Here is a 24,048-nt window from a genome sequence, read left to right as displayed (position 1 = left end):
ATCTCCGCCGGTCCCCATTATACTGAATGGGGCTGGACGGAGCCTTACAAACCTCTGGCAATGGCGGAGTGCGCAGAGGTTCCCTGCAGCGATCTGCAAAACACGGATTCTGGCTGTGAGCGGCCTTTTTTTTTTTTTTTTTTTCCCTCCAGTCCAGTGAAAAGTCCATAACATACATGAGTAGGACATGTTCTATCTATTTTTGCGGGGCTGTGAAACGAAGGTGCGGATGCGGAAAGCACATGGGTGTGCTGTCCGCATCCTTTGTGTCCCCTATTGAGGTGAATGGGTCCACATCCGATCCACAAAAAACGCAAATCAGATGCAGACGGAAGCATACTTACCTGCTTCTCTTCCATCTCCTGCTTCCGTGTTCCGGTCCCGCTTGTCAACTTCTAGTTTGACTGGGGTCACTTGTGCCGTTGCACCCAATGACTGGCCGCAGCAGTGATGTGTCTCCCATGCATCACGTAGTCCAGGCATGCTCAACCTGCGACCCTCCAGCTGTTTCAAAACTACAACTCCCAGCATGCCTGAACAGCCTACAGCAATGCATTGTGGTAGTTGTAGTTTTACAACAGCTGGAGGGCCGCAGGGTGAGCATGCCTGACGTAGTCCATTGACATGACGTTTAGAGGACGCATCACCTCAGGGACCAGCCATTGCCTGCTGCAGCATACGTTACCCCCCGTCATATCGGATGCTGACAAGCAGGGTCGGAACCTAACAGCAGGGAGCAGTTCCGGCAACGTAGGGGTTGTCTGGCCGAAGGGACAACACCTTCAACAGGTGTAAAATGAATCCGACGTATGAGACAAATGGATCCACATGATGAATTTGATATTGTTTTCTCATTTGATTGTACTGTATCAGCTGTATTCTTATATAGGCGCCCTGGTAGGGCAATCAACGAGTGTACGATTCCACTGTTTTAAAACCAATAAAAATAATTTTAAAACACATGATGAAGGACGGAAAATTGTCCCCTTCGCCTCTGTTGGGCCAGTATATGTCGCTTTATCTGCTGTACGTGTTTTCACGGTCCGATGCAGTATTCCATACAGAGACTTCCCACATAACAGTATATATTTATTTAACACGGGGGCGCTGTATGGCTTTACAGTAGCATGCGTCGGAGGCATCCCTCAGGAAATACTCCTGACCTATACCTCGGATGGTCAACCTAAACGTAGCGTTGAAAACACTAGCCGTAGCTTCACGTATAAAAAGTGTCCTTTTAGGCCTTTTTCACACAAAAGTGAAAAATGGACGTCTATCTTTAGAAAGATGACAGTTTCCGGGTGTTTTCACACGCATGGTTTTTTAATCGACTGTGAATAGTGGTGGTAAAAAAATAGGACCTGTCTTATTTTCTCCATTTTCAAGGATCAACAGCCCTCATACACGGGGTTGTTTTTAATGGCAATTTCTCAGAAAGGCAGCCGTGAAAAATTGACCTTTTTAACAGCCATTTTTTCATCGCTGTTGTGTGAATAAGGCCTTAGTATACGCCTGGCGGCATGCTGTATTCTATGGTGTATACAACTAGACTTTAATACAAAGGGATTCTGCAGAGATGTTTGTGTATATATATATATATATATATATATATACACACACACACATTTTTTTTTGCAGTGGGAGTCAATGGCAGATGTACACAACTATACGCAGCCTAATAAGCCCTCATACTGTGCGGTGGCATCCCATATTATGTTTTTATTGTATTTTGTGTACATGACTGGCTTTCTGCTTCTTTTCTAGCAGTTACATTTTCCTCTTCATGTCTTCTATTATAATGTTACATGTATCAGTAATGAGGACGGCGTTTAACATTATACACAGGTTTCTCTTTATTACAGAGCTTTCCTTGCACACCAGTCCTATGAACACAACTACTAAGTAAGCACATTTCAGCTTTGTTTCAATGAATGAGGCGCCATTACAGCGCAGCAGAGCGCGCACAAGATGGCGGCTCCTCTCATCCGCTCATTCTTGTCCCCCTCACAGACAAACAGCCAATCAGAGCGCTGGAGTGAAACCAGGACAAAAGATCTGATTGACGCGTTCTGTGACCAATAGGGAAAACGCAGTCGTTAAGTCCCCCTCCCCTTTCACAGTAGCCAATAGGCTGCGCTACAGCTTGAGTGGCGTCACCTTACAACCAACGAACGGCTGAGCTATACGAGCGGCATTTCCCTAAGCCAATCATGCAGGAGTAAGAAGGCGGGGCGGTTCTGGTTTAGCCCCGGCGCCATGTTACACAGCTTTCAGTCCCGGCGGAGCTCTGAAGATGGCGGCAACTGCAGCTGTGGGAGGAAGGTCAGCTTATTACGGGAACGAGGGTGGCCGTGCCCCTAAGAGGCAGAAGACGGACGGGACTGACGACAGCGTGGCGGCCGCGGCGGTAAGAGTAAGGACTTTTTGTGTGTGGTTACGACCTCTAGCGGTTTTATCGCGTCTCTCTCCCATTGTGTCCCCTGTACAACGCAGCGGCGCAAGGGATCCGGGCCTCGCATCGCGTCTCATTGGCTGTGAGCTCTATGGAGAGTTTTCACTCTAAATTGAACGCGCATCAATGGTACAACCTCCGCCATTTAAAGGGATTGTCTGCCCATTGTAGATTTCTCTTACAGGCCAACTTGGGGTGAGAGGAGCCTAAGCCCCCAGGCTGGCCACTGTGTCAGGCCCCCGTGGGCTGCCCCTCCGCTGCCTGTTAGCACTCATTAGGATATAGATGGTCATGTACTGCCCTATAGACCTATATTAGATCAGAGGTAAAAACTGAGAAAAATCACTTCTTAAAGGGGTGGTATTGTGAGATTTTTTTTAAAAGGGAGTGGACCACGATAACATGCATCACTTATTCACAGGAGGGGTTAAATGTATGGGGTCTCCTGTGTGAATAGAGTGGTAGTGGGCCCTTTTTTTGGAGGAGGGGGGGGGGGGGGGTGTTCCCAGCAGTTTGGCCTCTAGTGATCACACATTTATCACCCGCGGAGTAGGTAATTTATTTTTTGTGGACTGTTCTTTTTTTTAAAAAAAGTTTGTCATCTCAGACATTGGTGGCATATCTCCACCACCGGCCCCTGCTCTAGCAGCATGCTCTCCATTCATTTCTATGGAGGTTGCTTTGTTCTGCCATAGAAATGAATGGTGCGGGTGCCACCTCTGGGACCCACTCCTTTCTGGCATTGGTGAGATGACCCCTTTAAATAGAAGCTCGCATATGGCCATCTGTTCCCCCACTATATGACTGATTGGCTAGACATGAAATCCATCGCAGCTCCGTCAGAGTGCAGGGTATCTGTCGCTTCTGTATCACTAGGATAAGCCATCATTTATGGACCTTTTGGACCCCCTTGATCCCGGGGTGGCGCTGCAGGCCCTTTTAACTTTCTTGCACGGTGATGCCCCTGCCAGACCCCAGCATATTGTATACCTATAGTGTTCCTCGTACCTTCCACGTGTGTCACAGATACAAGACGTTAGTGGAAGCCGGTGAGGCAGGCAGACCCCAGGTGGCCACGTTAATAATGTTACTGTGTAGACGTCCCGGCCTGGGCTTTAGTGTTAATGAGACGCTGGGTTTTCCTCCCTGGGGAATGGTCTTTGCAGCTGCCCAGTGAGAAGCACCATGTGATTCCTAACATCCATTTTGTCTTTCTTCTTCTAATTAGGAAGGATACGAAGACCCTCACAAGACCCCGGCTTCTGCGGTGGTCCACGTGAGGGGGCTTATTGATGGAGTGGTGGAAGCTGATCTCGCAGAGGCGCTTCAGGAGTTTGGCACCATCAGGTAAGGCAGGGAGTGTGATACCGTATAGCCTGCTGCTCATGGCTGTGGTGGTGATCAGCAGCCGGGCGTCCTCCGCACATTGCGTTCAGTATGTTGGTGCTAACTTGCCGGGGTCTATTCTTTTTGCAGTTATGTGGTTGTGATGCCTAAGAAGAGACAAGCCCTGGTGGAGTTTGAGGACATCCTGGGAGCCTGCAATGCCGTTAACTACGCCGCCGACAACCAGATCTACGTTGCCGGTCACCCAGCTTTTGTCAACTACTCCACCAGCCAGAAGATCTCGCGCCCTGTGGACACGGTAGATGACTCGAGGGGTGTCAACAATGTGTTGCTTTTCACCATCCTCAACCCCATCTACTCGATCACCACGGTAAGAGAGCACCCAGTGTCCAATGCGCGCTGCGGCATTTGCCTGGTGCCTTAATTCCATTAACAGATAAAATCCACAGCCAATTTTACGACAATTCAGTGACTGGTTTTTTAACACATTCTGTACATGGAAAGGTACTTGCAGGCATGGCTTCTTGCATCTCTGCCAGTGTCAGAAACTACAGGTCAAATTTGATGGTGAGAGTCTGAGTTGTCAGCCCTACCAGTTTCTAGTACAAAGCGGCTGTGGTCCTCTGCGCTGTCCCTCTGATGGTAGTCTGGCTCTGCTTGTTAAGTGGTCTTTAATCATGCGAGTACGGCTAACGTCCTTCAGTTATATAATTGGGGGTTTGTGTCATGTACCCCTGTTTTTATTTTTCTCTTTATTGGTAGGGTGGAATCTAGGGCTACTTGATGCATGCTTATATAAATTAAAGGCCTGTTCACGCTATTTTTATTTAAAAAAAAAAAAAAAAATTCCTCATGGAATTTTGGTGTGGACACGTCCACCAAAATTTTGGCAGCGGCTTTTTTTGTTTCCCATTCTTCTCAATGGAAGGCATCGCTAAAAGATAGTGGAGCAGCGCTTAAAGATGACATATCCCTTCTCATCACAGCCGCTCCACACTCTTTAGCACTGCCTCCCATTGAAAACATTGGGGGGCAGAAATGGAGTGGGTGTCGGTGCCAAAATTCCATGGGGGGGGGGTGAGAATCGCTGTGTGAACGGGGACTTAAGGTTACGCTTAAGTATGTGTTGCAGTCCCAACATGTCGGTTTTGTTTTTTAGGATGTGTTGTATACCATCTGTAATCCATGTGGACCTGTCCAGCGGATTGTCCTCTTCAGGAAGAATGGAGTCCAGGCTATGGTGGAATATCCTTTTTAGAACTGATCTTGATCTGAAGTTTTCGCCATAATCTAATCTGCGGAATTTTAATATGTATGTTAAATCCGATCCACGTGCTGCAATTTAAAGGGAACCTGTCGCCTAGAAAATACATATTAAACCGCCAGCAGTGCCTTATTTCAGCTTATAGCATGATTATAAATTCTGTTTTTCTGTACAATGCGCCAAAATTTGAAAAAATACTTTTTTATTCAACTGGCCACGCTATGTAAACAGTCTTGAAGTCAAGGGGGCAGCAGCTTTCTCGCCTGAAGTCAAGCGTGCCCCGGCCCCTTAGCGTTTGATAGGAATTCCAGTTCCTTCACCACTGTACACTCAAATGTAGTCGTGCGCGGTGTCCCTGCAGTGCCTGCGCACTGTTCCACTCTGCTGTGAGGGTGGCTCAATAATAAGGCACTTGCACATGAGCATGCGCAAGACTACTCAAGCGCTCAGCAGTGAAGGAATTGGAATTCCTATCAAACGCTAAGGGGGCGGGGCACACTTGACTTCAGACGAGAAAGCCGCTGCCCCCTTGACTTCAAGACTGTCGTTTACACTAGCGTGGCCAGTTGAATAAAAGTATCTTAAGACTTTTGGCACATTGTACAGAAAAGACAGACACCTTTATAATAATGCTACAGGCTGCAATAAGGTACTGTTGGTGGTTTAATATGCATTTTCTATGTGACAGGTTCCCTTTAAAAGCTAAAGTATAATCTGCAGCATAAATTGACCTGCATTGTGTGAATTTTAAACCCCCAGCATGTTGGTTTATGCTGCAGATTTCCTGCACGGGTCTGCAATGCACAGGGCTAATTCTGCAGCAAATCTACATGTAACATGCGCTGCTGAAACTTGGTGAATCTGTCCTGTGACCGTACTCTAAATATTGGAAGTCTTCTATGGTAAATGCTCTGACCACTTGCTTGGTACAAACTGATTTTACCAAATGCTCTATTTTTCCTTAACCTTTTGCACATTTGACTCCGTACAAAGTGCTCAACGTGCGAAGGCCTCTCTGAATGGAGCGGACATATACTCAGGATGTTGCACTTTAAAGATTGAGTATGCTAAGGTAAGCACCAAATGTTGAAACTGGAGAGAGGGGGTGGCGATATTGTTTAGCCCCTGATTTGTTGGTCCCAGCACTGTAGGAGCAGGCATTTAATTGATGACACGAGGTGCAGGCCTAATCATAAATGCCACTTCTGCCAGTCAGCAGCTGGCGTAGATTGGTCATTTTCACCAGTATTGTGGCAGATATGATAAATGTGTCTGGGATTGATGGGCCTGCTCACACTCTGCCCTCCTCATGCCCCCCTTTTAGAAACTGACGAGTGGTATAAAAATGGCACTTGCGACTAAGTTTAGCCACAGTGGCATTCAAAAAAAAAATAAAAAATTTATGACCAGATCCCTAGTGTAATTGGTGATAAAACTCCCCCCTTTTTGGTTCTTAGATCCACGTTTTTTAATTTTTGTATTTTACCTCCTTTCCAAAGCCCACAAGGCTGAACGTCTTCAAGAATGACCAGGACACTTGGGACTACACTAATCCGACCCTGAGTGGACAAGGTAAAGAGTTCTCTTTTGATGCCTTTTGTGTATACATTCTCATTAGTTTGATCAAATGCACCAGACTGGCACGTCACACTCTAATGCCATTGCTTTGGTTCTTGGCTACCAAGAAACGTGGTCCCTTTTCTCTCCCCTGCCCTGCAGCTTTATTTGCTCAGCGTAAGGTCTGGAAAGACGTTGCACGTTAGTTAGCCGCTCTTCAAATTCTCTTACTTTTGCAAATTTTACATGCACCCAGCATGTCATAAATATCTGTATGCGGGTCGCTTGACTTCCGGACCGTTTCTCCCTAGAGCAAGCAATGGCATTACATGTCCAAACCTAACACATTTCTTTTCCAAGGTACATACTAGAATCCATGTGTGCAGGGGCCACCTCAGTGCTCAGCCGTTGATCTGTAACTGACCCTTGAGGGGGACAGCATTGGTTTTCAGGGGTGTCCCACTAGTGGGAAGCTTCCCGGCTCCCTCTTGGGGTCCAGGACTGACAAGGCCCTTGTCTGCACATTCTTTTCTTTTTTTTTTTTTTTTCCTTTAAAAAAAAAGAAAAAAGAAAAACACACAGTATAGTGAGAAAGCATGGAGACACGCATCGCAGCAATACCAGGCCTTCTGCAGAGCTCACACACGGAGAACATCACATGGTGAACCAAGAGAAAGACGCTGAAACTGGGGCTCCGACAGGCATGTAACAAGCACAGTGATGCGCTCACCACGCTGCAGGCATGACCAGTACAGAGAACGTTCTCCACATTACAGCAAACATTTTACAACTGATGGTTACATGCCCATAGCAGTGTATTCACAATGAACACAGTCATGTAACGGGCACAGAAGTGGGTCTGCACATGCCACGCCAGACAGAGTCGGGACATGCTACAACATTAGCACCATGCGAACCTCCATTTCCACCACAGACAGTTCCTCCTCACCAGCCAAGTCCAGAAGAGCCGAACACAACCAAGATACAGGACGTGTGACAGACACCATCTAGCAGCCTCACCAGAGAAACATGCACATGGAGCACACAGAACACGGAGAAAACATTTCTTTAGCCAACTTGTCAACCTTTTTACAGAATTGTTGTGTTTGACCTTCGATGTAACTCATGACTGAAACCATGTGATGCAGGGTCGCAACGTGTGTATGGCGGGGCGGCACCTTTCAGAGCTCTGCTTACGCACACATGAGGTATCCAATGGTAAGAGACATACAGATATGTTGTTGTCACTGGGACACGTCTGTAAGTAAGTCTTTTCTCAATCTTACCAAATGAAATGTCTTGTGCTCTGTCTGAATTTTTGTCTTTGCTAAGGGCTGGTGGCTGATTTCCGGGGAGGAGTGGGTGGATCTGTGTATCAAGGCCACCTGGGAGGTGTGCCGTTATAGCACTGGTTAATGGTTAGTGGGTGCTTTAGTTGTATGGATGGTTTATTTGCTTGTTAGCCTTGATACACAGTTCTTTAATATCAGGGCAGGCAGCAGTACGGTTACCCCAATTTTGATTAGTTGGTGGGGGTGAATGACCGCAGGTCTCAGTAAAGCTAATTGATCTTCATGCGCTCATTTCTAGGAGATGGACCAGGAAACCAAAACAAACGACAGCGAAACCCGCCTTTGCTGGGAGACCACCCTGCAGAGTACGGTAAGACATTTTCAGGCATCAACTTTACATTTATCTTTAAAATCTGAAGGTGTAGTAAAAGCGAACTTTTTATAAACTTTTCCTGTGAGCTATGCTTGGTAACAGCAGTAAAAAAACATACCCATAACCGAACACGAGTGATGTGTAATACAGTCTATTATCAGGACCTGAAAATGTGGGGGAACGGGGATTGTTATCTTAAAATAAAACAAACTCCTTTAATACCAATGTAGATGTATATCTTAAAGGGGTTGTCCAGGATTTTAATATTGTCTATCCTCAGGATAGGTCATTATTGTCTGACTGGTGGGGTCCAGCTCCAGCACCCTTGCCGATCAGCACTCGCTGGAAGACGGCACACGCTCGCTGGATTACAGCGGTCTCTTCAACCAGCTGATCGTGGGGGTGACGGGAGTCAGATTTACTGCGTGGCACTGAAAATGTCATTTTTAACCGTACAAGGGCATATTAAAATACCAGTTCCCATCACGTTATGCGCGGGTCAAAATGAGGGCGTTTGCAAATATACCAATACTAATGAGCGCTCTGTAACCCATATTCTTGTATTACAGGAGGAGGAGGCCCACATGGTGGATACCATAGTCACTATCATGATGAGGGTTATGGCCCTCCACCCCCACACTATGAAAGCCGCAGAATGGGACCACCTCCTGTTGGCGCCCCTCGCAGAGGACCAAATCGTTATGGTCCTCAGTACGGTCACCCTCCACCACCACCTCCGGAATATGGTCCTCATGCGGACAGCCCCGTTCTCATGGTGTATGGACTTGATGCAAAAAAGATGAATTGTGATCGGGTGTTCAATGTATTCTGTTTATATGGCAATGTAGAGAAGGTAAGGCGCTGTGACCACTTGATAGTTCATGATTATAGTGCACAATGTATCGGCATTCAGTAGTCTCCTGCATTGACTGTTCATTAGGTGAAATTCATGAAGAGCAAACCTGGGGCTGCTATGGTGGAGATGGCTGATGGGTATGCTGTGGACAGAGCCCTCACCCACCTGAACAATAACTTCATGTTTGGGCAGAAGCTCAGTGTCTGGTGAGTTTTCTGATAACATTTGTTGTGCACCAAGTTTAGTTTTACGGGTGTTTTTTTTTTTTGTTTTAAACTATACTGTTCACGTTTCTAGTGTGTCAAAGCAGCAGTCTATTGTGCCTGGTCAGTCGTACGGCCTGGAGGATGGCTCATGCAGCTTCAAGGTGTTCAGCGGTTCCCGAAACAATCGCTTCACGTCTCCTGAGCAGGCGGCAAAGAACCGCATCCAGCAGCCGAGCAATGTACTTCATTTCTTCAATGCTCCACCAGAAGTCACAGATCAGAACTTCTTAGAGGTGAGTGTCAAACAGTCTCTTGGTGTTTCTGCCCCCCCCCCCCCCCCCCCCCCCGAATGCACTGAGGCAGTTTTGTCCTCAAAGGAACGGTTCAATTCTGTGGCAGACGGCAGGGATGTTAAAATCATTTAAAAAAACCATCCCTTACCCCACTCTGCACTGGGCTGCATCAGCGACGTGCCACATTTAACCACTTGCCTAAGTGGTCTCATGCCGTACATGACCGAGGCCAGCGATTGGCTGCATCTGTTACATTCAGTATGCTGCGTGTTTGTGTTATGTCTGGTGTAGTGGACAAGGTGGTGAGTCAGGAAAGGAAGTGTAACCCTTCTTTAAAGATGGCACCGGCTCCAGAGCCATAGTAATGTATCAAAGGTTTTGATTGGTGGGGTGCTTGTTCTTACAAGGACAGGGCACTGATAACAGTGCTTCAGGGATTAATTGACTGAGATTTTAGTTTTTTGCAATTGTGGCAAGAATGTCAATCTCAGCTGTTGTGCCCTTATGAACAACAGTGACCTAACGTGTATGTCATCCTGGGTTGGCTTTCGCCATGGTGTATGATAGTATAATGTGTACAACAATTACTCTTCTGTGCTTTGTAGATCAATGATGAGCTTGGCTTGAAGAAACCGGCATCTGTCAAAGTATTTCCTGGCAAAAGTAAGTGTTATGACGTTCACCCATTGTCGGGTATATAAAGCAAAATAAATATAATAATAATTGGAATGAGCACATTGTGCAAATGATATTGATCTGCGAGGTGGACATATATACACCTCCAAGAGTTCAATCAGTAAAACAGGGTACAAGGGTTAATGCAATAATATAAATGGTTTATTATACAATAGTTTAAAATACAATCAAAAATCAATCAATGTAAATTTCAATAATATGCAGTACCCAGAATTCTCCACTATATGGTGCCAACAAAACACTACTCAACTAACACAAAAATAGTATGCAATATGGCTTTAAAATTGTGAGAAAATCAATGGATTATGCGCAAAAACTAAAGATAATGATAGATACGAGCCATTGCTCTGCCCAAAATGACCACTCTCAGATAATTGTAGTATTGCAACAAAACTTATAAATTATTGGCTTGATATCAAACTAGGGAATATAAAGATTCCCAACAGAGTTTCTCCAATATTATCACTGAATTTAGTTATATGCATCGTAACTGAAATCGGAGAAAATATTGATGTAGCAACTAACGTTACACGTCCACAAATGGGCTGGTATCAAGCCAATTAATTTAGATCAATACCACCGAAAACAAAAATATACGTTACCCAAGGGTCAAGTGATGTGCAGAGTCTTGGGGCGGTAGGCTCAAGAGGTTTTCCAATAATATAAACTTTTCTCCAGAGATCACTTTTGGGTTAAAGGGACACTGACAGCCCCAATTAGCATATTTAGGTATATATACGTGAGTACAGGTCTTAAAGTCTATTAAAATGATCTAAGTATCTCCACTGTCCACCTTATAAGTACCAAAATATAAAGTTATATAACCTGCTTGTCCGGTCACCAATCTGCCCAAGGGGCGGTGTTTCATCACAAAATGCGCCCAGCCAGCCGCTCCTAACTGCCGTTCTGAAGCCCCGCCCAGCTCATCAATATTCACTTAGCTGGGAGGCGGCTACAACTCTCCCGACTCAAGTGCTGCAGCCTCTGCTTTATGCGCATGCGCTGGGCACTTGAGTCGGGAGAGTTGTAGCCGCCGCCCAGCTAAGTGAATATTGATGAGCTGGGCGGGGCTTCAGAACGGCAGTTAGGAGCGGCTGGCTGGGCGCATTTTGTGATGAAACGACGCCCCTTGGGCAGATTGGTGACCGGACAAGCAGGTTATAAAACTTTATATTTTGGTACTTATAAGGTGGACAGGGGGGGTATTTAGATCATTTTAATAGACTTTATAAGACCTCTACTCACGTGTATATATACCTAAATATGCTAATTGGGGCTGTCAGTGTCCCTTTAAGTAACCAATCAGATGATCACACCTTCCTAGTTTGGAACTTTGCAATCATTGTTGGATGGGCGTGTGCATTGATAAGGAATGTGATGTCATAACACTACCCAGAATGCACTTTTGCTACTGGTGTAGTATTAACTGCTCATATCTAGGTGGCACTGTTGTATAAGCTATAAGCATCATACTATTAACAGTTACTACACACCTGACATCTGGAGGCCTTGTCTCAGAGCCACATGAATGTATACTTTGAGGAACATCTAGACCATTCTCACACTGTGGAATTCATGGCCAGATAACAAATACAATGAAGCCTCTAAATATGCAGGTGCCGTGTATCTTCTAACTGTCTAAATATATAATAGATTGTTACAGCAACACTAGCTCTTTGAAGGGCACAGTAATCTTCCCATGGACTTACTTCGGCCTACATGAAAATCCATACAAAATAGTGAATATAAATCAACATTGATCTTAAAGCCAATGAATACCCATTATAATTAAAATAAGTAGATATAACTGTTTACACTTATGGAAAAAACACCATGTTTCCATCTGTAACTAAATGTGTTAGTGTTGTCTCACTATCACGCTTTTAAGCAAAAAACACTGTATCCAGCTGTTGCATGTTTAACTTTTTTATTTGCATTAAAACTGTTTCAGTTTATTTTAGAATTGCAACATACTGACTGTTTTCCCATAGCTATCTTTATATGGGAAAGAAAGAATGTTTTTGCTAAAAAAACACTCACATCATGATGTTTTTTAAAAGCCAAAATAAAAGTGTGGCAGCGCCTTAAAGGGTTAGTCTTGTAATAGATGGCTTCAACTCTGCTTTCATTTATTCCCCAGCAAACAATTTATTTTGTTGGGGAAGGGTGGGGGAGGAAGCAACGAATGCAGATGTTCCATGCTGGCTGTCCCTGTAATACATGGATGGTTCAAGTTCTCCACAGTTCTCGTTTGCAGTCCTGGCTAAAAGATGGTCCATATGGAGTAATGGGGCAGCCCAAGGACTAGCAAATCACCACTAATGCAATCTACAGTCTGCCGCTAATTGAACTTGTTGGTGGCACTCTTCAGCATTTGATGTGGAGGGTTTGTGGTTTATTTTTCTATTTATTTTTTTTCCTCCCCAGGTGATCGGAGCTCCTCGGGGCTGCTGGAGTGGGAATCTAAGAGCGATGCCCTTGAAACACTCAGTTTACTGAATCATTTCCAGATGAAGAATCCTAGTGAGTCCTTCATACTTAATGGGAATGTTTATATGAAATGTCAACTAAAGGGAATCTGTCACCACCGTTGTGCTGTCTTATGAAGGCAGCGTCAGATTGTGACACTGATTTGTGTGACCCGTAGTCTTGTTAAAACGTACAGTTTGAGTTGTAGCAAGTAGTCCTGGTGTTCATGAGCGTCGGTCTCCTGCTGCGCACTGGTGGGTTTCTCCCTGTACTACGCAGTCAGTGGGGAGGGGGCTAGGCCAACCCACAGCTTACGAGGGCAAGAAATTGCACTTTGTCATTGCAGACATCTAATATTTTATCTAATTGATCATAAGAGTTAGGGTAGGCTCACAGTTCTTTGGAGGAGTACTTGAGGCAGATTGCTGCAGGTTTTTCTGCCAATACCAGAAGTGGATCCAGCAGAAAGAAGTCTAAGTCCTTCCTTTATATTCCCAATTCCATTCAAATCCACTTTTGGCTTTGGCTGAAAAACCTGCATGGAAATCTGCCTTAACTTCCTCCACAAAACTGTGAACCTACACTCTAAGGATTTTCTGGGACTCGGATTGATGAACTGTCTTCGAAATAGGTCATGAATATCTGATCAGTGGGGTCCTGCCCCCCTACTAATCAGCTGCAATGCTTCAGTCAGTGCTGCCATGTCCTGCCCCCCTCCCCCTTTGCAGTTTACTAGCACAGTGCCGTACAGTGGCCGTGCTTGGTACTGCAGCCCACAGCCATTCACTTGAATGGAACCGAGCAGTGTCTGGGCAATGTGCCCGATAAATGTGATGCCACTGGTGTATGAAAAGACTGCAGCATCTTCAAACAGCTGATATTAATAACTTATCCCAGGGATAGGTCATCGATGGAGGAATCCTAGAAACTCCCTTTTAAAGGGGTTATGCAGTCAGATATATCATAGTATGGAAGGCATTTTAATGGACTTGCTAATTAACCCAGCTCTCTGCTCTGTGGTCGGTTGTCAAGTCCTTTTCAGTACTGTGATTCCTTATCGGACTGCCCAACCCTTTAATGATTCTACGTTGTCAGTACATAGGATATATTTGCTTGGATTTACTGTTTTCTTGCAGTCAGATTATTTATGTTGGCTTTTTTTTTTCTTACAGATGGCCCATACCCTTACACCTTGAAGCTGTGCTTCTCCACCGCCCAGCATGCATCGTAACACCCTAGATGTGACCTGACCGTTCCCTCCCCACCGCTAATGTTTAGTACCCGTTGGGCTCCTTGAGCTAGATTTTTTTTTATTTCAGTTTATTATATAATTTTTTTTTTTTTTTTTTATGTATGGTTGTGTGCCTGTACTTAGCACATGTTAAATTGGGGACACTTGTGTTGCGTCACTGGACGTTTGCTGGTTTTTCCCATGTTTAATAAAGCCTGATGCTTTGATTGGTAAATGGTAATGTCTGAGTTCTTTATAAATGTTACTGGGCATAAGAAACCTGACCCGTTCTTCGCACGGAGAACCAGTTGATGTAAGACTGGTTACAGGCAGCGCTCCCTGGGAGAAGTATGCAAAATGGTTCCCTTTCAGAAGGGTGAACATTCTTCTATAGGTGGCTACCCTGTAAGTCAGTTTCCGCACCATTAGAGCCTTGATACATAAGGGAGATTGGCCAACGACAACCCGAATATGTTCAGATGAGGATCTAAAACTGCCTGTTTGGGTAGTCAAGGGTTAGGTGGATCCCCGCTGCTGAGACACTTCCTTGTATCAAAGTTAGGCCTCTTTCACACGACCGTATGGCTTTTTCAGTGTTTTATGGTCTGTTTTTCACGGATCCGTTCCGTCTTTTGTGTTTCCGTGTTTGTACTGTTTTTCTGTATGGCATATACAGTAATTTACATAGAAAAGATTGGGCTGGGCATAACATTTTCAATAGATGGTTCCGCAAAAACGGAACTGATACTGAAGACATACGGATGCATTTCTGTATGTGTTTTTGCAGAACCATTGAAATTAATGGAACCCCAAAAACGGCCCATAACGGGGGGGAAAAAGGTTGTGTGAAAGAGGCCTTACTTGAGTATTTATCTGCAGCCATTGTTGGTATATATGAGATGTTCTCGCCTATGTCTCAATGTTCCCAGCGGTCACTGGTATAGTGCAGGCAAGATCCTTATTCCTTTTCAAGCGATGATGTGAAGTGGCTTGATCTTCTTGCTTCCCCTTTCTGACATCCATCTGCACCCTGCAAATGCAATCGTGGGTTGCTGATGAGTGTAAAGGCAGGCTGGGGTCCTATGAAGGCCCCCAAACCTACCTTGAGTAGTTTCCAGCAGGTTGTGCCTCTCTGGTGCAGCCTGCTGGTCAATGTCAGTATAGCAATTGCATTATAGGGATAATGCATTGCATTTTAAAATTAATCAGAATATTGTCTGTTATAGTCACTTTGTGGGATTATTAAGTAGTAAATAATTTTTTTTTAAATATCCATTAAATACCCTTTTTCTATTGAAAATATGCATTTTATTATTTATTTTTAAATATTTATTTATCATTTTCTTCTCATTAAAACAAAACACAAATGGGGATTAGCCATTACAAAAATACATATATACTCCGTCATAAGTTACAAAAGTGTATCATAACAGTTTTTTCCCATCCTTTTTACTTTTACATAAACCCAGTCATTTTCTTATTCTCTTTGGAACAAGACATGAATAGGGAATAGCCATTGAATAAAGTACATATATACATCATCATAAGTTACAAAGGCGTGTCTTAACAGTTTATCCCCTTTTTTACTTTTACAGAAATCCAATAAGAGAAAAAATAAATAAAAAAATTCCCAAACTAAGTGTATCATCTTACTAATTGGGCACTGCCTCCCCTTTATTTTTATCATTCCTGCTTCCAATGTACTGATAATATTATATTGGAGAACTCCCACCTCCCCTTCCAGAAAGCGACGCAGTCTATCGTCCTCCATCATTAACCACTGAAGCTGGGATGCAAAATAGTAGCCCCTAAAGCATGGGATGGACAGACCGCCATCTTCCTCATCCAACCATAGGTATTTTTGTTTCAGCCTGACCCTTTTTCTCCCCCAAATAAGATCGTTTATCGCTCCTTCTAATGCGTTGAAAAAGTGGTCCCCTATCCAGATTGGGCACGAGGAGATAATATACAAAATCTGTGGTAACAGAACCATCTTTATTATTGCTATTCGGTCCGTTTGTCGGATCAACAGCTTTTGCCAAGAACTTGTTTTTTCCCTAACCCTTTTTAACAGAGGGTCAATATTGAGTTCTAGATACTCCTGTATCCTCGAGCTAACTTTTAGTCCCAGATATTCAAACTATTCCGTGGGTTTCAAGATTTTAACGTTAATTTCCTCCGGCCCAATTTCCTGGCCCATTGGAAGCAATACCGACTTAATCCAGTTCACCCTGAAGCCGGAGACAAGGCCAAACTGGTTAACTACCTCCATCAAATGCTGTATCATTGATACCCCTCCATCCACAAAAAACAGAATATCATCGGCGTAGAGGCATATCTTATCCAGTGCACCATTTCCTCCAAATCCCCTTATTTTTCCGTCTGCTCGGACCTTACAAGCTAGTGGCTCGACAAATATAGCAAACAGTAATGGGGAGAGTGGACACCCCTGACGGGTTACCCTCTGCAAAGGTATTGACTCTGATATTACTCCATTGATCCTAACCCTAACTTTCGAGTTGTTGTATAAAAGCTGAACCCATTTAATAAATTTCTCCCCCAGATTAAACACGTACATAACCTTCCAGAGGTATGCCCATTCCACCCTGTCAAACGCCTTCTCAGCGTCCAAAGACAGGATGGAATGGGCACCCTCACCTACCATCTGCATATTCAACAATGTCCGCCTAATATTCGTCTGCGCCTGACGTTTGGGTACAAAACCGGTCTGGTCCGGGTGTATTAACTTCTCAATGACTTTTCTTAGACGGTTTGCAAGTAATTTAGCACATATTTTAAAATCGGTGTTGAGAAGAGAGATGGGGCGATACGAATCCACCTTTCTCTCATCCTTCCCCTTTTTGCCTATCAAACTTATTACAGCCTCGGAGAGGGAGGACGGGAGTTCGCCGCTATCCATTGATTCATTTAAGACCTGTACCAGCACTGGGAGAATGACATCTCCATACCTTCTATATATCTCAAAAGGTAGGCCATCCAGCCCAGGGCTGGTGTTCCCCTGAATAGTTTTCAGTGTCTCTCGTAGTTCCTCAACTTCAATGGGGCCATTCAACCAGTCCCTCTCCTCATCCGGGAGTCTGGGAATCGGTACTCCTTCCATGAAGATTCTAAATTCTTCAGGCCCCCACAGTATTCAATAAATTCGCGCTCTATCTCTCCTTGGCTGGATACCATCCCCCCAGCTCTCCCCTCAACACCGTCAATCCTGTTACCTCCCCTTTGATTCTGTATAAGTGTGGACAGCAATCTTCCCGGCTTCCCTGATTCCCTAAAGTATCGTTACCCCTCAAAAAACTTTGTTGTGCCTTATCACTCAGATAGTTCCTCAGTATACTTTTGCATAAATATTTTGCAAAATATGCATTTTTAATGAAATTGCAAAAAAAATATATCTTCCCCCATATGTTATTGTTGTAACTACCTGGACTACATTAAAAATCATGTAAATTATCCCCTACAGTGCACGCAAAAAATATTCAAGTGCTAATTTATTAGTTGCCACCGGAAAAAACTTACTAACAAGCGATCCAAAATGTAATTTTACACCAAGAGGATACAGACGAAAAATAAGTTGTCCTGCAAAAATCAAGCTCCATAGAAAAAAAAAACAATCACATGGCAGTTGCTTCAATGCATGTAGGGTTGTGGTCCTGGTCAGGACAATCTCCTGAACTCCAAACTGAATGTCAGAATGGGAAAGAAAGGTGATTTAAGCAATTTTGAGCGTGGCATGGTTGTTGGTGCCAGACGGGCCGGGCTGAGTATTTCACAATCTGCTCAGTTACTGGGATTTTCATGCACAACCATTTCTAGGGTTTACAAAGAATGGTGTGAAAAGGGAAAAACATCCAGTATGCGGCCGTCCTGTGGGCGAAAATGCCTTGTTGATGCTAGAGGTCAGAGGAGAATGGGCCGACTGATTCAAGCTGATAGAAGAGCAACGTTGACTGAAATAACCACTCGTTACAACCGAGGTCTGCAGCAAAGCATTTGTGAAGCCACAACACGCACAACCTTGAGGCGGATGGGCTACAACAGCAGAAGACCCCACCGGGTACCACTCATCTCCACTACAAATAGGAAAAAGAGGCTACAATTTGCACGAGCTCACCAAAATTGGACTGTTGAAGACTGGAAAAATGTTGCCTGGTCTGATGAGTCTCGATTTCTGTTGAGACATTCAAATAGTAGAGTCCGAATTTGGCGTAAACAGAATGAGAACATGTATCCATCATGCCTTGTTACCACTGTGCAGGCTGGTGGTGTAATGGTGTGGGGGGTGTTTTCTGGGCACACTTTAGGCCCCTTAGTGCCAATTGGCCATCGTTTAAATGCCACGGGCTACGTGAGCATTGTTTCTGACCATGTCCATCCCTTCATGACCACCATGTACCCATCCTCTGATGGCTACTTCCAGCAGGATAATGCACCATGTCACAAAGCTCGAATCATTTCAAATTGGTTTCTTGAACATGACAATGAGTTCACTGTACTAAAATGGCCCCACAGTCACCAGATCTCAACCCAATAGAGCATCTTTGGGATGTGGTGGAACGGGAGCTTCGTGCCCTGGATGTGCATCCCTCAAATCTCCATCAACTGCAAGATGCTATCCTATCAATATGGGCCAACATTTCTAAAGAATGCTATCAGCACCTTGTGGTATCAATGCCACGTAGAATTAAGGCAGTTCTGAAGGCAAAAGGGGGTCCAACACCGTATTAGTATGATGTTCCTAATAATTCTTTAGGTGAGTGTGTGTGGGTATATATCTTAGTTTTTTTGTTTTTTTTTTACTTAAAAAAATATAAATTTGGTGTCACTAATTGTACTGACCCAGAGAATAAAGATGTTATTTAAATGAACGCTGTAAAATGTGTAACTTAAAAATGCAGTGGCGGTATTGCTCTTTTTTTTGTGTCCCCCTTCATCTTCCTCCTAGAAAGTTAGAGGTTTTGCCATCACATACAATGGGGGCATATCGCTAGGCACGAGAACAGAGCGGCGAAATTAATGTGTGGCCGCCATCCATCCATTTCAATGGGGCTGCCGAAAATAGCCAAGCACTGGCTCTGCTATTTGTCTGCCCCCTAGAAATGAATGGGAGCAGGGTTCGCGCGTGTATGGGAGCAGCCCTTGGTGGTGGATGGACCCTGGGAAACCTGGGGTCCTCAAGTCACAGCTCTCCCCATTCTGTTCTCTTTGTAGGTGCGGGTCCCAGAGGTGGGACCTGCACCTACCAGACAATAGGGGCAAATCCTAGCGATATGCCCCCATTGTATGTGATGGGAATATCCCTTTAATCAAAGATGTGTACCCCAAAATGGCGCCATAAAAAAGTAGTCCTCATCCAGCTATATAGACAGAAAAATAAAAAAGTTATAGCTCTTGGAAGGCAAAGATGAAAAAAGGAAGAAAAGCGCTTGGTTAATAAGGCCCAAAACAGGCTGGTTGCTAAGGGGTTAAAGGGTTTGTGCAGGCAGAATATACTGATGACCGAGCCTGAGGGAGTCGGACACCCAGAACCTGTAGAGGCGGCGGCGCTCCATGAGAGCTGCTTCATTTCACTGCCCGTCGTCTCCCTTGCGGCGGCGCATTGTTATTACGAGCACTTGTTCCATTCTTGCTCCTTCAAAACCCTGAGTCCGGACTCCCAGCGATCAGATATTGATGACCTCTCCTAAGGGTAGGTGATTGGTATATACTGCCTGCACAACCCCTTTAATTCCCTACAAAACTGTTATATAGCAGGAAAGTTTCACATGAGTTTTCTTTTTCGGAAGGTCCTGCTGCAGGAGGTTGTATGCTGCTCTGCCATCTTCATGCCACCATGTAGCCCCTAGCCTCATGAGCAGGGCCAGTGACTGGTGATCTGCAGCCAGGATCCGTATTTACACAGCAGACACCAGGGTACAATGAGACCGGTTTTTGTGCCTGTTCTTGTCATTAACGTGGTTCCTTGAAATGTCTTCCAGCAATCTGTCCTAGAATGTGACCAGGACTGTTTGCCACCATTTGCAGAAATGCCTGGGGGGGAGGGGGGCAGGGGGCAGGGGGCAGGGGCCTTGGTACACGCTGCGCTGCTCTACATTGTACGATCCCGACTACGGTATGCCTTCATGGCTGACAGCCTGACAGGAACGCTTATCTATATGCAAGTTAGTGTAGTGAAGCCTCACGCCCTAGGCAGCTGGCCATTTTAAATAATTTCTTGAGAAAACCTTTAGGCCTCATGTACACGACCGTATGTATTTTGCGGTCTGCAAAAATTATGGATGACGTCAGTGTGCATTCCGTATCTTGTGGAACGGAACAGCTGGCCCCTAATAGAACAGTCCTATCCTTGTCCGTAATGCAGGACATGTTCTATTTTTGGGCAGAATGGACATATGGAAACTGAATACACACGGAGTACCTTCTGTTTTTTTTGAGGACCTATTGAAAAGAAAGCTGACAGTCTGCAGGTAAAGCACATCTTGTTTGTTTCATTTCAAATCCATTGTGGTGGTGTATAGAGCCAAAAATGTTAGATTCCCGTACGTCCTACCAGCAGCACAGATGGGGTTAACTGCCCCCTGTGGACTGGTAGGACCGGCGGAATTTTTTATGAGCCCAAGAACCAATAAACGATCTTCCGCTCCCTGAAAGGGAGGAGATCACCCCCAGCCCACCGTGTTTTTTTCTGTCCTTTGGACAGGTGGACTGGCGGATCGCTCCCCTTCTGGGAGCTGAAGAGAGTTTAGGGGCTCTTTTTTTCCATCTTATAGGAATTGCCCTTTTTTTATTTGCCTTTATCGCCTTTATTTTAGGCGTCATTGCGGATACAGGTTACCGTCGGGGGAGGGGAGTTCTCCCCCAATCTTTTTCCGCTTGATGCGGCATCTTACGGTGTCTCCTCCTCTCCTTGCCGACAGGTGTGCGGCACCATGGGCGCCGCCATCTTCCGGAAGTGACGCGCACTTAGTGCGCTACGTCACTTCCGGTTTGTTCGTCCGATGTGGTGAGCTTTAGTTTAAGGCTCACCGCTCGTTTCTTTCTCTCCTTATCAGAACCCTGAAGGTTCAGGATACCTGGGGAGTCCCATAGGGTCAATGTGAGCCTGGTATAGGCCCTATTACTTCTCTGGGCTGGTTTTGTGTGAGGCCCCGCCCATGGGGCGGGGCTTCCTCTTTTTAAGCGCCCAGAGCCTGTCATTCAGTGCTCTGGTTGCGTCGCTTTTACAAGCTAGCTCCAGAGTTCCCTGTGCTTGATAACGAGATTTTTGTAAAACTTACCAGTAAAATCTCTTTCTCGCTCTTCATTGGGGGACACAGAGACCGTGGGTATAGCTATGTCCTCTAGGAGGCGTTGACACTAGTAAAAGCTGTTAGCTCCTCCCCTGGCAGCTATACCCCCTCCAGCCTGGAGAGAGAGCTTCAGTTTGTGAGAAGCAGTAGGAGAAGCAAGTAAACCAACGAAAAAACGTGGAACAGCAACCATACCAAGAACCGAACCAGGTTCTAACCAGCACAGCCACAACTGTGGCCGAACAAGAATACTGGGTGGGTGCTGTGTCCCCCAATGAAGAGCGAGAAAGAGATTTTACTGGTAAGTTTTACAAAAATCTCGTTTTCTCGCCCATATTCATTGGGGGACACAGAGACCGTGGGACGTCCTAGAGCAGTCCACAGGGAGGGAAAACCACAGACCCATGGAGCAAGCGCCCCTGCAGGCAACTAAGAACTGTCGCCTGCAAGACCATGCAACCCAAGACGGCGCCCGCGATGCATAAATATGCGCCTGGCCAAATTCTGTAAAATGTGCATAAGGCGGACAGCAGCTGCGCTGCACAACTGCGCGGCCGAACCTTGAATCCTCAGAGCCCAAGAGCGCCCACTGCTCTGGTGGAGCGAGCCTTAACACCGAAGGGCGGGACCCTGCCCCGGGTGCAGTATGTTTAAGCAAATGCAGACGTGCAAGTGCCACCCTGGAGGCCGCCAACGCCTTGCGAGGACCCTCTGGGATGACCAAAAAAGAGTCCGTACGCCGGAAGGAACTGGAGGCTGGCAGTAAAACTTCGGAGCCCTGACAGCGTCCAAATGATCCAACTCCCTTTCCCTAAGGTGTGAAGGGAAGGGACACAGAAATGGAAGAACAGTCTCTACCTTGAAATGGAAATCAGAGACCACCGTCGGGAGAAAGGAATGAACGGGCCGGGGAACCGCTTATCCCTGTCAGAACCAGGAGTCTCTCTACAAGAGAGAGTGCCCCAATCCGGACACCCGTCTGATGGATGTGATAGCCACAAGAAAAAAAAAAGAAAAAAAACACTTCCAGTACATGAGTCGGAGTGACATCTCCCGCAAGGGTTCAATGGGAAAAATTCCGGAGCACTGAAAGGACTAAGGTCAGATCCCCAGGCGGTAAGGGAGGACGGCATGGAGGAACTTCATGTGCCAATCCCTGAAGGAAGGTATAATGGGCCCCGGGTGAGTCAGAGGACGTTGGGAGGATACACAGCGCCGAACCTGACCCAGTAAGGAACTAATGGCCAAACCAAAAAACCCAGGAACGCAGGATCCACCCCTGCAAAAGGGAAGTGCTCCATGGAAACTGTAAGTGGTCCACCAACGACCCCCGAGCTGAAGAAGCTTGTGGGGATACGGAGAAGCTGGCTGACAAACTACCGAGAAAAAAATAAAATAAAAAACGCCTGAATGAGGCATGTCCAACCTGAGAATCACCGGCGGTGGAGTTCCGTCAGCGACCGTGTATTGACGGTGTAGCAACCCTGCTTGACATAAATTTCGACCAGACCAAGATGAGAGAAAAAACACCTGCCTCGAAGAGGAAGATAGAAGGGGTGTTCCGGTCCAGGAGCGAAACTCTATCAACCGTCGTGACAGCACCCCCGCTCAGCCTGGCGTGGTGAGTCTCGTAGTTTAGCCACGGAGTGTGCAGTGAAAAGGCATGACTACATCAGTAACATAGGAGCTACCCAGGTTTGCGGAGTGGCCGTGAACCCTGAGCCAGATAAGGAAGGGAAAAAAGAAGCAGGGCGAAGCCCATTCCCCATCTGAGACTGGCACGACACAGACGTAGCCACCGGATGATCGTGGCAGTGCCATACTCCGCCAAGGAGGAGGTCATGCAGCATACGTCACTGAATTTGGCATAAGAAGAATCCGTCACCTGACGAAAGAAAAAAAAAAAAAAAACGTGCAGGGGGAGCCAGAGTATGTAATGGCTAATCCAGGACCCCACACCGTAGAAGCTGTAGTGTGCCTACCAGCACCAAATGAGGGGCAGACTAGAGGGATCCGGTAGAGACCATGGTACCATACTGCCCCAGGAAGGAGAGCTAACCGTAAACACTCCACCTGGGAAGGGCGTTGGACAGGAACAACCGCCAAGCCAGTGTCAGGGTAGAACCAGTACCTGAGGGACTGCCCCACAGCAGCGACTGCGAACGCTAGTACCAGCGTAAAAATCCGCACCAGCGGAGGAGAACACGCTGCAATGCTAAACCAGAGTGCCAGCATAACCACTGCCCACATCAGAAATAGTGGATAGGGGATATAGAGTCCGTGAAACACTCGACTAGCTGGAACGTAATCACAATATTAAGTGCCATGGTGTACGCACTATATATTGTTGAAGACAAATAGTGGGACAGTGGAGGACCATGGATATAGGGGACGCTAGGACACATGAGTGACGCTGGACAACCCCCTGAGGAGAGAGGTTGTCATATTCATTCCCCAAAAACGTCATCGAAAGAAAAAGACACAACGTGAAAACAGCCACAGCAACCCTGGAGGCACCGAAAAACCAAGAGAATAAGAGTACAGGGCACCAGCGTGCACGATACTCGCTACGCTCCACATGTAGAAGCTAAGGCATCTATAGCCGTGGCGCAGTTGATAGTGGATCAGTTGTGGAAAGGGCAATGTTGCAATTAACCCACCAATGAAAGGGGGTAACGCTTACGGCAAGCACTACCCTAGTGGTA

General features: G+C 45.8%; 1 protein-coding gene across 2 annotated transcripts; it reads left to right on the top strand.

Annotated features, from left to right (window-relative positions):
• Window positions 1-2,254: 2,254 nt before the first annotated feature.
• On the top strand, window positions 2,255-14,271 carry HNRNPL (heterogeneous nuclear ribonucleoprotein L). Of its 2 annotated transcripts, none has more exons than XM_044305565.1 (13): window positions 2,255-2,407; window positions 3,681-3,799; window positions 3,929-4,169; window positions 4,959-5,044; window positions 6,039-6,135; window positions 6,563-6,635; window positions 8,211-8,283; window positions 8,853-9,138; window positions 9,226-9,347; window positions 9,439-9,640; window positions 10,246-10,303; window positions 12,764-12,859; window positions 13,978-14,271. In XM_044305565.1, the coding sequence occupies exons 1-13, from the start codon at window positions 2,294-2,296 to the stop codon at window positions 14,034-14,036; spliced, it is 1,626 nt and encodes a 541-aa protein (XP_044161500.1). In that variant the 5' UTR covers window positions 2,255-2,293; the 3' UTR covers window positions 14,037-14,271. The 2 variants fall into 2 exon arrangements, with proteins under 2 accessions (XP_044161500.1, XP_044161499.1); XM_044305564.1 differs by having other exon boundaries at window positions 2,262-2,413; window positions 8,211-8,282; window positions 8,855-9,138.
• The last annotated feature ends 9,777 nt before the right edge of the window (window positions 14,272-24,048 follow it).

Source organism: Bufo gargarizans, chromosome 9 (genome assembly GCF_014858855.1).
Source record: "Bufo gargarizans isolate SCDJY-AF-19 chromosome 9, ASM1485885v1, whole genome shotgun sequence".
Classification (NCBI taxonomy): Eukaryota; Metazoa; Chordata; class Amphibia; order Anura; family Bufonidae; genus Bufo; species Bufo gargarizans.
Note: the sequence above shows the minus strand (reverse complement) of the source record. Positions and strands in the feature narration are given on the sequence as shown.

Bases quoted from the DNA above. Each gene is read 5' to 3' on its own strand.
- HNRNPL (XM_044305564.1), top strand. From the start codon at position 2,294: ATGGCGGCAACTGCAGCTGTGGGAGGAAGGTCAGCTTATTACGGGAAC. The intron at 5,045-6,038 runs ATATCCTTTTTA...AACCTTTTGCAC, and splicing joins GGAGTCCAGGCTATGGTGGA to ATTTGACTCCGTACAAAGTG. The intron at 6,636-8,210 runs GTAAAGAGTTCT...GCTCATTTCTAG, and splicing joins TCCGACCCTGAGTGGACAAG to GAGATGGACCAGGAAACCAA.